The following is a 13240-nucleotide window of genomic DNA, read 5'->3' on the forward strand; positions in this document are numbered from 1 at the left end:
TCTCTTGGATTCAAGTCAGGTGACCTGCTTGGGCAGGTCAGGTTATTACTTGTTTCTTCTCTAAAGACGCCTTTGTGTTTTTGCCAGTGCGTTTTTGATTGTTATCTTGGTGGAACGTTCCTCTTCAGGCAAGATCCTGCTGTCTGGGAGTCATCTTATAAGCCACTATTTTGGTGTACACAGGCATTCACAGTGCCATCTACAAGTGCCATCTGCAGTTTTTGCACTCATGCAGCTGCATATCACCACACGTCCACCTCGGTGCTTCACTGTCAGGACTTTGCATTCACTGTTGGTGTCTTGGAAAGATTCACACCAAACATATTGGACCCCATGTGTGCTGAACAAGTTTATCTTGGTCTCATCTGACCTGAGAATGTGCTCCTAACATTCATCAAGCTTCTATAGATGCCGTGTGGCAACAGATGGTGCTAACAGTTCACTTTCTTGGCATCATGTCAGAAGAAGCTCTGATTAGTGGTACTCTGGGTTCTCCTATACCTCCTGATTACTGTTGCAGGTTTGATTTGACAGATTTTTAGTTGGTCTCCAATCCTCCTGTATCCTTCTCCCTGCTTTGTTAAGCCTCACTATCAGATTTGGCAGTTGTCCTGGCAATTCTTTTCCAGGTGGAGCCACGATGCAATGAAAGTTCTGGTGTTCACAGGTATTTTTATAACCAGCAGTTAGGGTAATTGGAAATTACAGCTATACTCAGTTTGTTCCAGTGTTCACAGGTTTTACAACATGCGTTCAGTGATGACACGTGTGTCCCCTTTTGTTGCATTGAGTTTCTACTTTGGGGACGGAATTTTCAATATAGTTTTTTTTTTTAATCTGTTTTTGATCATTCATAAGAGGAAATACTCTGATTATAAACATAGAAAAAATGCAAATATTCAGAGAGCATGCGATTTGGAATCATTTCATGTTTAAGTGGTTTAACAATTCAGTGTTAAGGATCCTCTGACCATGTCTTTGCTGCTGTCTTGAAAAAGAGGTCATGCTTGTATCATACATACTCCTATAAGTGCTGATGTATGCAGCCCTGCACCTTCTACTGTATATGCATGTGACAGCTCCTTTTTTAAATAAAATATTCATGTGACATCTTCATTTTATGACAAGATTTATTTTTAAAAATGAGAGGTTTCCGGCGATGCACTGGTCTCCAGGTAGACCCCGTACACTGTGAGGTACTGAGCAAGACATGTGGGAAGAGCTCAAGAGCCAGTTATTGCAGCGGCATTTTTACCACTTGAGAGCAGAGTGAGGATTGATAATAAGCTTGACTGAGAAAGGTATCAGAGGGAGGAGAGATGTAGTGACAACTGGTTCTAGTGTTGGTGAGACGCTGTCGGCTTTACAGAGAGTCGTAGTTTAAAAATGTAAATATCACAGCTGATATTTAAGTACGCAACATTATTTTTGAATGCAGTGTTTAGAATTAAAGCATCTCTTTATTTTTAAATGTAGGAAACAAAAAGTTACAGGGATATCTTAATGTCTTAAGAAACAATACACAGGGACAATTTCTTTTTACTATCAAACTTAGTTGGGCTTTTTTCAACACCAATACAACACCCATTCTGCAAGCCCTCAGGAGAACCTGGCACAAATTAGGCAATATTTTTATTAACTGTTTTCATGCAGCCAGTTTTTTTTGGATATAGTTAATATCATTATTTCTCTGTGTTTAATGTGAATGAAAGCTAGTTGCCATAATTCACCACTCTCCGGATCTCATTAGTGTCTAAAAATGCTGTATTTCCTCGTTTAGTTACATCACTGTGTTGTTGCTTGTGTTCTTGCTGACTGATTGAGTATTGATGATTTGGCTAATAATAATAATAACAATAATAATAACAATAACAATAATAATCATTTTTTTAAAAAGTTGGTTGTGTGCTTCTAATGGCATTATTTCAATGTACAATGGTGTTTCTGAACAACATATCTTCTTCTGTAGCAGTAAATAGCCTCTCTTAAATTCATTTTAAGAATATTTTTAGAAACAAACATTTCAAAAACATTATTGTAGTCTTTATTACAGACAATCTCAAAATGTAACTGGGAACTGTTCTGTAAGATAAAATATGCTTGTCATGAAAAAATAGCATTTAATCCTTTAGTTCTGCAGCCTACGATGGAACTAAACATCTTATATCAATATAGAATATCTTCCCCAGGACTGTAATGCATAGCTAAGGTGAGACATACTACAGAGATGATTGTAGTGATGTATGTTTTGCCTCTGTGATACTCTGTGAACATGTCATTTTGGACTCTGTCGACCATAACACCTGTTAAACTAGTGCAAAGTGTAGAGTAACTGCAAGTACAGAAATGTCTCCATAAAAGTGTGAGTTGATATCATTGAGATGCAGATTGTACACGCACACACAGTAAACTGATGTGTAAAGCATCAGCACTAATAAAAAGTGCATTTCTTTGGAAGTATTAAAAATTTAAAGAAGCCGATGGACTCTCCCATGTCATGGAATCTCCCAGTGGCACTGGACATGCAGTCATAACGCATCTTGCATGGCTCAGCTGAGGACTCTCAGCCTGTAAATGTTTCAGTGAAGAGAGCAGAATTAAAAGTATCCACGGTGGTCGTGGTCCCCAGTCTGTACATTGTCACAGTGTGGCTTGAACATCTTCATGCCGTAGAACTTTGTAGGTGAGCCAGTAGAGGACGTTAAACATGAGGAAACTCATGGGGAACACAGCTCTGGAGATGGTGTCAATCCTTTTCGCCCGATCCACAAAGCGCCTGCGTATGTCGTAGAAGCCTAAACCAGGAGGTAAATCAGCAAACACAGGTGTCGCATCCATCTCTGGTGCACTACCTGTTGACAGTGTGAGTCCATAACTCTGGAAGAGAAAGCCCTGCTGTGCCAGCTCCTCCTCCTGAAAGACAAAGACACAGCAGAGCATAACTGCACTCATTGAGGATCACGTAGTTAAACTGCTGACTTTCTCCTTTTGAAACCAGTGACTGGCTGTTGAACAAGGCTACAGCACTCACCCTGGCACAGGCGCTGCACTGCTGGGCTGCGTTCCCATGAGGAGCATTGTTTCCTGACATGTTGTTTCCTTTCGCCTTACTGTCAGCGCTCGCCTGCTGATGGGGAAAAACGCAGCCCATGAATTTAATCATCAAACAGAATGCCCTGAAAGAACAGTTTGTAGTCGTGACACAGCTCAGCTGTGCCGCATAGATGTTTCAAGTTAGAGCAAATTTCAGTTGCATTGCATAATCCCAATTATTAATAAATTCAAAGGATTGAAGCAGATGTTTTGTGTATCATCGTATAAATATTCAAAGGTATTAATGAATCCTGCAGCTGGTGTCACACTGCTTCATTTAGGAAGTGTGTTATGTTTAGAGATGTTTTGGCCTATTTTGTTTCCCCTCCTTTTTTTTTTTTTTCTCATGAAATCCAAAGTGAGGCAGCAAGACATTGAGAACATTCAGCTAAAACTGGAAAAAGGTGATGGCTTAAATTAATTACAGGTCAGCGCTGTCTGCGTTGCTCGGCCAGAATGCAGCATGCAACTGAACTGTAGCTCATGCAAAGCTGGGCGTAGGGAATAGCAGGTGACAGCTGCCCGAGGGGCTGAGTGGGTGGGCTGCACTCACAGCTCTCTGCCGCTGTTGCTCTTTGAGCTTCTTCCTCAGTCTGAAGAACTCCTTGTGCTGACGTGAAACGAAATTAACAGCTGCATACTCCAGGAGCGCAGCAAATACGAAGAGAAGACACACCGCCATCCAGATGTCAATGGCTTTGACATAGGACACCTGCAAAGTCATGGAAATCCAATCAGTCAGTTAACTTTGCATGACTTTTATTACTCAGTGAAATGTGGTATTGAATCAAAAACTCTATGTCTATGACATTCAACCATGGTGGAAAAAAATATAACATAAGAGAATTCAGCAAAAACTATGAAAGTCCTCTAGACTCTAGAAGTGAACGTCTCATCTTCCAAGTTTTACTCAAGTAAAAGTGCAAAAGTTATGCAAAATATGCATAAAGTATAATTTATGAGAATGTTCCCTATCATTGTTATATATATTTTTATATCATTGTTCCTGCTGTATATCACTAACTTGTAGGAAGCGCTGTCATTTGTAATTGGTAAAGATGGAGGTAATTAAAACTTTTATGTGGAAGGTTTAATCTATAACAATGTGTCATATTATATAAACTGATTATGTCGTGTTTTATATGTCAAATCTGTAAAAAAAAAATAATAATTTTTGACGCACCATATAATCAGCCAATTATTTATGATGCCTTTCTGTAGTTTAAATTTCAAAGCTGCTTACCTGGTGCTTTTATTCAAGTTCAAAGTTAAAAAGCTTTTTTCTTACTGTGATTTTTTGTTTGTTTGTTTTACATTGTGGTATTACTGCTTTTATTTAAGCACTGCATCAGCTTCTTCCTTCTCCTGCATTGTCTTTACCTTTTACTCAGTCATTAAAAGGCCAATCAGCTTTCAGTGAATTGCCAATAAAATCTGTGATTGAACTGACTGGAACTAATAGCTCCATACCTGTTATCACACACCAATGTGGCTCCATTTAAAGCTGTTTATCAGAGTTCTGGGTGTCGCAAATGTGTCCTTTTGCCTGAGCAACATTATGAGTTTGATTTCTCTGATTTTAAAGGCTGAACTTCAGCTTTTCTGAAATGATTACAGTCAGCTCTCACTAATAATAAGTAAATGACAGCGATGCAGCACTTCTATTTGTCCAGTATTGGCTTTATAAGTTTCTTCTTATGAGTAAAAACTTTGTAATAAACATCAAACATTTAAAGACTTAGTTTCAAAGTTACGTTTTTAAACCCCTTTTTAAATCCCTTCCTGCCTTTAACAGGTCAGATGTAACGCTACACCATTGCTCCCTCTAGAATAAGCAGATCTATGAAGTCCCCTCTGTGGCTCACTGTGGATTGAGCACACCAGCTCACTTTCCACCCCTCCCTCAGATGTTATAAAACCCTTCTGCGTTTTACAGTGGCAGGTTGCATTATTGAAGTATTTCAGCCGTACGTGTTTGAACCAAGCAGCGAACTCTGGGGCTGAAAAATGAATCCAACACAAAAGTGCCAAAAACTGCAGTTCCTCAAATAGCAACTAGAGGCTAAATCCAAAAGTGAGACAATCCCCATAGACCCCATGTTGACATACCCAACAGTACAGCAGAAGTAAACATGTTTACAACCTGATACAAAAATGGGGCTGGCCTCTATGCCTAATTTCCCCACTCATGACAACTGTACAGGGGCTGAATTTGAATATAATTCAGTTATTTAAATGATATGGAGGCTTAAAATTATGCATAATTAAGGGTGTGGCCGGTTTAAGCACAAACTACCACTCAGGAAATCTATACATGAGATTGTGGAGGGTTCAAGTATCTTTCATCAGTTGTTTGATCCAGTGAGAGATTTTAAAGAAGAATCATGATGTGTAGTTGACATGACTGGATCTATAGGTTGGTTATGGAACCCTGGCTGTCTGGATCTCTGATGTTGAGACTAATTGATACACTGCAATTTCGAGGAGGAAATGTTCAGCTATGGTGTTGCTTTTTCTCTCCGGATGTGTCTCATGAAAAAACACCATACGGACATGTCAGAAAGATTTACATTGAAGGGGATCTTTAAAAGTTAGAAATGTTGAATACAAAAATTCAATCCAATGGCCACTTTTTCCTGAATTCATCACAGAATTTTTAGAAACAACAACCAACCCCATTTTTCTCTCACCTTTGGCAGGGACGCCCTGGAGCCAGAGCTCTGCGTCGTCATGGTGAGCACGGTGGTGATCCCCAGTCCAACTCTGGCTGGAGCCGCATCCATGTTGATCCAGAACGACACCCAGGACAGGATGACCGTGAGCAGGCTCGGTATGTACATCTGGATCAGGTAGTAGCCCATTTGGCGCTCCAGGTAGAACTTGACCTCGATGCAGGTGAATTTACCTAACCACAGGAGGAGGTAGAGGTGCCAACTGACAGTCTTATTAGACGCTGATTGACAATGTGCATGGAGGACGTAGGACGATGGGTGGTCATATGTCATGTACCTGTGTTGTAGTGCTTGGTGCAGTAGCCCAGGCCTTTCTCCTCTTTTAGCACGAACTGAGGGAGCATCAGATCATCAGCCACCTGCACCGCTCCCACATCCAGCCATTCAAAAATGAGGTCATTCATTGTGTAGCCAACTAGAAGAAACAGAGAGATAGTGTACAGTTTGCAAAAAAGTGTACAACAAAATCTAAATGTAATGTTCTTTTATCGTCGAAAGATGAACTCACAGCTTTCAAGCTGCATCGTACACGTCTGGCTGTCCATGGGGAAGTTTTTCAGATCCATGGGACAGGACAGAGTGAGCGTGAGCCTGGAAAAGAGATGCAGCAACACCATAATGGTACTGGAATGGTGTGTAAAATGAAACCCTTACACTCTAGCCTGTGACTAGACAGAAAGGTGAGCGGATACCTGGCCAACCGCTGCCTAAAAACCCCACAGCACTAGCTTTCTCTTGCTCCGGTGTCACTCAAACCCTTTTTGCACACTCACCCTACATTACGGGTCACATCAGGCTGCTCAAACCTCTCCGGCACCTGTCCTCCTTTCCATCTTTCTATTTCACTGCACCTCGTACAAGCTGCAGAAAGAACTGACAGGTGCTGACAGACAAACTGTCAGCCTTTATGGTGGGCTTGATGTAAAATGGGCTGAGAACACAGCACTACCATCAGAAGAAGAAAAAAAAAAACAAAGGAAACAGGAGAGTGCTTCCCCCCCTTCTCTCAGGAAAGAGAGATCAAGATTAAAAAAAGAACATTTCATTACTTAGTACAGGTTTTGGCACTTTACTGATAATGCATTGAATTTCTTCAGCTGTGACGGCTTTCTTTGTTGAGTCACAATATCTTCAACTACTTATTTCACTTCTTTTTTTTTCTTATCCAGCAAAGACAGAATGAAGCCTCTCACACAAATGAGCAATACTGCAGGGAGAAGGAGCTCATAAATAATAATATTTATTGACTTATTTATACGTCTTGAACAGATTCCCATAACCCTGTTATTATAGCCTCAGGGTTTAAGGTTCAGCATCCAGCAGCACAGATGATGAACCGGTTCGTGTTGCTAATAGAGGTTTAAACATTGCTCCCTATTTCTTACATTCTAATTATAACTCCTCACCATTACGCTACAATTCACCACTGCTTTAGTGCCACATTACTGACCTGATTCTGTTTTAGCCTGCAGTTATGGTTTAACACGAAGTTGTTCACAGCGTGTGCTGGACAATACAATTACAGCTGAACTGAACTGGAGTGAAATAAAACACGTAGTGGACCATATACTTAGAGTACAACTCATAGACGTAGAAGTTCCTATTCAGTGGGCAACCTAACAAACCGCTCTTACACGTCATACTATGTGATAGGAATACATTCTGGTGCATTAACTCAGCTGGGATTCTCACTTTAAAAAATCAGATCACCTGATGCTGTAGAGGACATTTCCGTTCTGGAAGATCCGAAGCAGTTTGTTGTCTGTGGTAACCTCGTGGAAGTTTGCTCCTTTTTCATTTGCAAAGAACAGGTCAGGCTTCCAAATGGAGTCCAACATCGAGGGGTCCAAGTCCAGAGAGTCATCTGGGTACTCCTTATATGCCAGTCGGGGGTCATTCCACTGCTGCCGTAGAAACACATTGAGCCGGTAGTCCTAACAACAAAATTAGAAATGACACCAACAGCTTTGCATAACTGAAAGTGGTAATTTGAGATTCAATTGTCACAAAATTAATCTGAGATTGTGCAGTGTTCTTACATTTGACTGTTTTACATTTGTTTATGCATCTTATTGGGGTGAGAGGAATAAACCACAAGCATGAAACTCTTAAACCTGCAGCATGTGTCAACAGTTGAGGGCTGCTACAACCACACAAACACTGGCTGTGTGAGGAAATGCAGACAAACAGAGCCAAGTGCTCCTAATCTGAGCGACAGCAAACTCCACTTACAATTCCATAAATTAAAATTTGATGGCTCTCTCTTAGTCATATTTTAGAAAAGTCTTCCCAACTCTAAACTTGCATAAATCAACAAAACACAGCCATCCCCAGACACCACCATAAATAAGGGATAGTTCCTTATTGGACAGTGAAATGCAGGAATCATCACTGACATTATGTAATGAACTTACAAGATGGTGTTTAGAGACATTAATTAGTCATAATTTAATGACAGTATGTTTAGGCATCATGAAACTTGGCCTCTGTAAACAGAGCGAGAGGAGCCAGAAATTCCTCAGAGGGATAAACACCAAAGAGCGTAATGCATCTGATAAATGAGCATCAATCAGATGTGTTGTCCAAATAATATAGAACGAAATCCCTGCACTGGCAACAAGTAAAACCACCAAAGGCTTTTCTTAGGTACCATTTTTTGGGTATTTATTTTTAAAAAACATCCCCAAATTCAGTCAGTAAGAGCTGTAAAACTGTAAATGAACAACCTCAAGGTCTGTTGATAAAAGGTACAACACAGCAAGTCTCAGAGTGAGATCTGACAAACCCCAGCAGAAATGATCGCTTTCACTGCTGCCTAATCAAGTATGTAAATTAGAGACTAAATACCACCTTATAACAATGAGCGAGTCGACACTGATGTTCTAAAAAGTCTCAGCTGCAATGTGGAAACAGAGAACAACGATGCTGCATCTGTTTTAATCACAGTAGCAGTAATAGTACTGTAGCAGCCTCTTTAGAGACTCTGCCACGCTCAGCAACTTTTAAAAATCGGTGGCAGGCTGCATTTGAACAACAGATACAGCTTGGTCCTACTACTCCAGAGACAGCTAAGAAACCAATCAGGTTATTATTACTGAGGTTTCGTTCAAATTACAATGCACTAAGATATTAATGACCAAACAAATGCTAGAAGCGCATTTCACAACAGTGCCAGTGATGGAAGTGCAGATCAGTGGATTATAAATCTATTTAAGTTCTGTACAATTTTCTACTTCTATTCTATGATATGCAAATGAACATTTTCTGCTTTCTACACCTGCTACAACCCTTAACTGACTGCTTTAGTGGCCTCTCAGGCTCAGAGTACTGTTGGTTAAATTACTACAAAATGCAACCAGCTAAAGAAACACTATAAAAAATTATGCATGTAGAGTGACATCTGCACATGAATGCATCATAATTATTACTCTGCTATGTCATATATTCTGTGAAATGGGCCATTCGCTGAGTGCTTTACGCATATTTTGATGATAATATATAAAATATCGAATGCAGGGCTTTGACTTGTAGCAGAGTTTCTTTACACTGTGCTACTGACTGAAGTAAAGGATCTTCCGCCACTGTGGTAAACATTATTCTTATGCTTTGCAGTTGCAGGATCAGGAGAGATTATTTTGAGTGGCAGAAGTTGAGGATAACAACCTATAGCTCCAAGACACCGATATGAAACTTCTATTGAACAATAATATGAATATAAACCTGCCTACAAACCTCACAAGATGATTGGCACAAGTATCGTGCAAAGCATATGAGGAGGAAGTCCTGTATTACTTACATTACCATCCTGTACTGTAAGTCAGGCAGATTCTGGACTAAAATAAAACCTTAGCTTAACTGATACCCCTACACAAGAGTGCTACATTTGAAATCTATGCATTTTGGCCTAAAGATCATAATTGGCACTGAAATTTTAGTTATCATGCACTTGCTGAAGACTTACACTTACTCAGTACTGTACTTAAGTGCAATTTTGAGGTCCATTTAATGCCACTTTCTACTTCCACTTCACTGCATTTCAAAGGCTACATTTCACTTTCTACTCCCTAACATTTATTTGACAGCTCTAATTACTTGTAAGAAGATTTTGCACACAAACTTTTAAAATGCAACACATTAGTAAATATTAAACATGTTTTACAACCTCTTTGACCTCCGACATCTTACAAAAAGCAGCGTCGCATTTTAGACGTCTATGAGTGAACAGCTCCATCAAATAGTGTTTAAACTTCTCACATAGTTTCATTTAAAAAAATGTTTAAATGAGCCAATATTTCAGCAAGAACTGATATAAAACTGTATATAAAGTAGTTTAAGATGGTGCCGAGGGTGGCTGTCACGGTGTGTTGGTGCGCACTGTTTTGTCTTATTTTCAGGCTACAATCTGCCTTCTTTCCAGGACCTGCACGCCTCCAGAACTCTGAGGTGTGCAGGTAAGATTGTGGCCGAAACCTCCCGCCCTGGACACAAACTCTTCCAATCACTCCCCTCTGGCAGGAGGCTTCGGTCCATCAGGACCAGAACCTCACGCCACAAGAACAGTTTTGTTCTGTCTGCCAGCAGCCTCATGAACAAGGACAGGACCCCCACTGATCCCCCTGCCCCCTCTATGTACAGTAAACGTTACATTAACGTGTTCTCTCTTTGCTCACCATCTCATTATCCTCATTGTTATTGGTCATGTTGCACCTCCACACCTTACACTCTTGTAAATTATTGTAAATAACTACAGTTCAATGGTTCGTATTTAAACTTAATTCTTCACTGCACAAAATCTTTTGCTTCTGCTTTGCACTACTACAGTTATTTTCATTTTTAGTGGCTTTTAATTTTTTTTATATTTTTATCTTGTACATTGTACCTTACTGTATATTTATGGTTGCACCAACCCACCGGAACAAATTCCTCATATTGTGTAAACTATACCTGCAATTAATCTGTTTCTTATTGTGATTCTGACTAAGTTAATCCACACTTACAGCAACTACAACAATAACATGCTGCTGACACGCTTATGCTTCTGTAAAAACAAGAAAAAATCTCATGATGTCAAATAAAATATGTCAGCCAGAAGTACCAAACCAGAACTTTTGCTTTAAGTACATTTTGCTGCTACTTGCCTGCTTCATTTTTGTAGGATTTTTCATGCAGGACTTTTGATTGTAATGGAGTATTTTCATATTGCTGTATTGGTATTTTTACTCAAGTATAAGATCTGAATACTTGTTCCACAATTGGTTTAAATCCATACAGTGAAGACAAACACTTAATTTACTGGTGTTATAAAGTAGTAATTTCTCACCATAGTAGTTTCAGTGATGGATCCGAAGCTGTTGATGAAGATGTTACAGGTGACGTTGACGGGAGGACCTGACAGAGACACACTGTCACCACACATCGTACCAACACTGATTCCTTAAATACCGCTGATGATGTTTTCTCAAAAGGCCATGCACATGAAGTATTGAAGCAGGTAGAGAGCAGAGCACTAATGTAAAATAACATCTGCTTGTTCCCTTTTTAATGTGCCACACAGTGTCTTGATAAACACACTCATCTAAGATAACCAGCATGAAATTGTGTTGTCATTTCCAGTACGCTCCCATTAGCGTAGTCCATCTGTCAACCACTAAAACCTTAAATATTTCAGAGACTCATTTCCTAAGAGGCAATAATTTATTGATTCTGCTTTAGTTACATTAGTGTATTTATAGATAATCATCCGGGATTTACCCAGCATGCACCAAAAAGGATGTGGAGCAAGGATGAAATATATATGAAATGCGACCCTAGAGGCTGAGGGGGAAGTATGTCAGAGAGAATCTGCTGGCTTCACTCAATAGGGGGGATCAAGATTGGACTGAAATAGGCCTATGGGATAACATACAAGGGTGGCTGCACATTTCTGTCAAGAAAAAAAAAACTGATCTGAAGGAGTTAAAAAAGAAAAAAAAATGATAACCTAAGGCTGTGGGTCAATATACACACAGTAACTACACATGACAAAGAAAAAAAAAAGACTTCAGTGTGAAAACATCGTAGCCTGCAGCATCTCTCACTTCTGACCCATCTGTGAGTGATTTGTGCCACTTCACCGCTCAGATTGTTATGCAAATTGAGCAGCACACTTTCTCACACCTGTTTCTGGAGGAGGATGAGGAGGAGGAGGAGGAGGTCCTCCAGCTGCACGCCACCGTGTGTTACCTTTGAAATTTGGTCTGATGCGAGCGTCATAGCCAGACGTGCGTCCCATCAGTTTGTCCAGAAAGTCAGACGGAGAGGGGGGCTTGGGCGCCCTGCTGGGGAACTTCATCTCCTTACAGAGCACAGACCTGCCAGGTGACGGGACAATCAACTCTGGACATTTCCTTGTGATTTGATTTTTGCCATCACATATTTATAATTTGGTATTTAAACTTGTCCTGCTCACTCAACAGAACTCAAATTACATTAAGCTATTTCAAAATATCCTTCAAACTGTCACATCATCAAACTAAATTGCTTCAATCTTTGGTCTCTTTCTTAATCCTGCTTTTTTACAATCATTTTAACTTAATAGAACTGTTGTCTCTTAATTATACATGAAATATTTTATGCACCTTCACTCCCACTTTCACAGCAATGTTTACAGCGTCTTAGTCAAAAAAAAAAAAAAAGCAGTCCAGTCCATCTCCTGGTGCATTATTTTATACTATAATAGTGTCAAATTACATCAGCCCACTCTGTCAAATAAACATGCGACCTAAATAATGTATTTACTAAAAAAAAACAAAAGAGGTTTCCTGGATTCCAACTTAAAATTGTCTTACCTGCCTTGTAGAAAAAAGACAAACAAAGTCCACAAATGTAAGATGTGCAGTAGCATCCTCAGTTGGCGGGCACAACAGAGAGAATGAGAAGTGAAATTGGGGAGAAAGAAAGCGGAGATGCGGGGAAGTTCTTGTTGCTCCTCCAGTCAGACTCAGTCTTGTGAACTCAGATGAGCCTCCCTCCCTCTCTGCAGGTGTAAAATACAGGAAGCTGCTGCTGTATAATTCAAAATCCTGGGGAAGTTTTTTTTTTTTTTTTTTTCTCCTTCTGCCCGTGTTTGTGTGGATGACTTCAAGCTTTATCTCTTTTTTATGGCCATATGCATGCTGAAGGAATTACTGCAAGAATATTTAAAGAGACAGCAGCGTTTTAAAGGCAGTGGCGGCACGTTGCTCTTCATGACACACACAGCCTAACTATTGGACTTTTGCTAAAAATTAAAACAATTTTAGAGAATCCATTTTAGACAGTTGCTATTAAAGGTTTAAAAACCATAAATAAACACACACACACACGGGACCATGCTTTAAATTTCTGGACAATCACACAGCACTCGAGCAGATTAAAAGCAAAACCACAAAGTTGAA

General features: G+C 39.8%; 1 protein-coding gene across 1 annotated transcript; it reads right to left on the minus strand.

The window, feature by feature from the left end:
- Nucleotides 1-2640: 2640 nt before the first annotated feature.
- LOC103370926 (glycine receptor subunit alpha-2-like) lies at nt 2641-12708 on the minus strand. The gene is made up of 10 exons (XM_008300118.1): nt 12653-12708; nt 12048-12175; nt 11146-11213; nt 7536-7759; nt 6334-6416; nt 6103-6240; nt 5784-5998; nt 3647-3805; nt 3032-3127; nt 2641-2913 (listed from the first exon to the last, which is right to left on the minus strand). Exons 1-10 carry the CDS (start codon nt 12706-12708, stop codon nt 2641-2643), a joined length of 1440 nt encoding a protein of 479 aa, XP_008298340.1.
- Between the last annotated feature and the right edge of the window lie 532 nt (nt 12709-13240).

This window comes from Stegastes partitus, unplaced genomic scaffold, assembly GCF_000690725.1.
Source record: "Stegastes partitus isolate 25-593 unplaced genomic scaffold, Stegastes_partitus-1.0.2 Scaffold1500, whole genome shotgun sequence".
Taxonomy (NCBI): Eukaryota; Metazoa; Chordata; class Actinopteri; family Pomacentridae; genus Stegastes; species Stegastes partitus.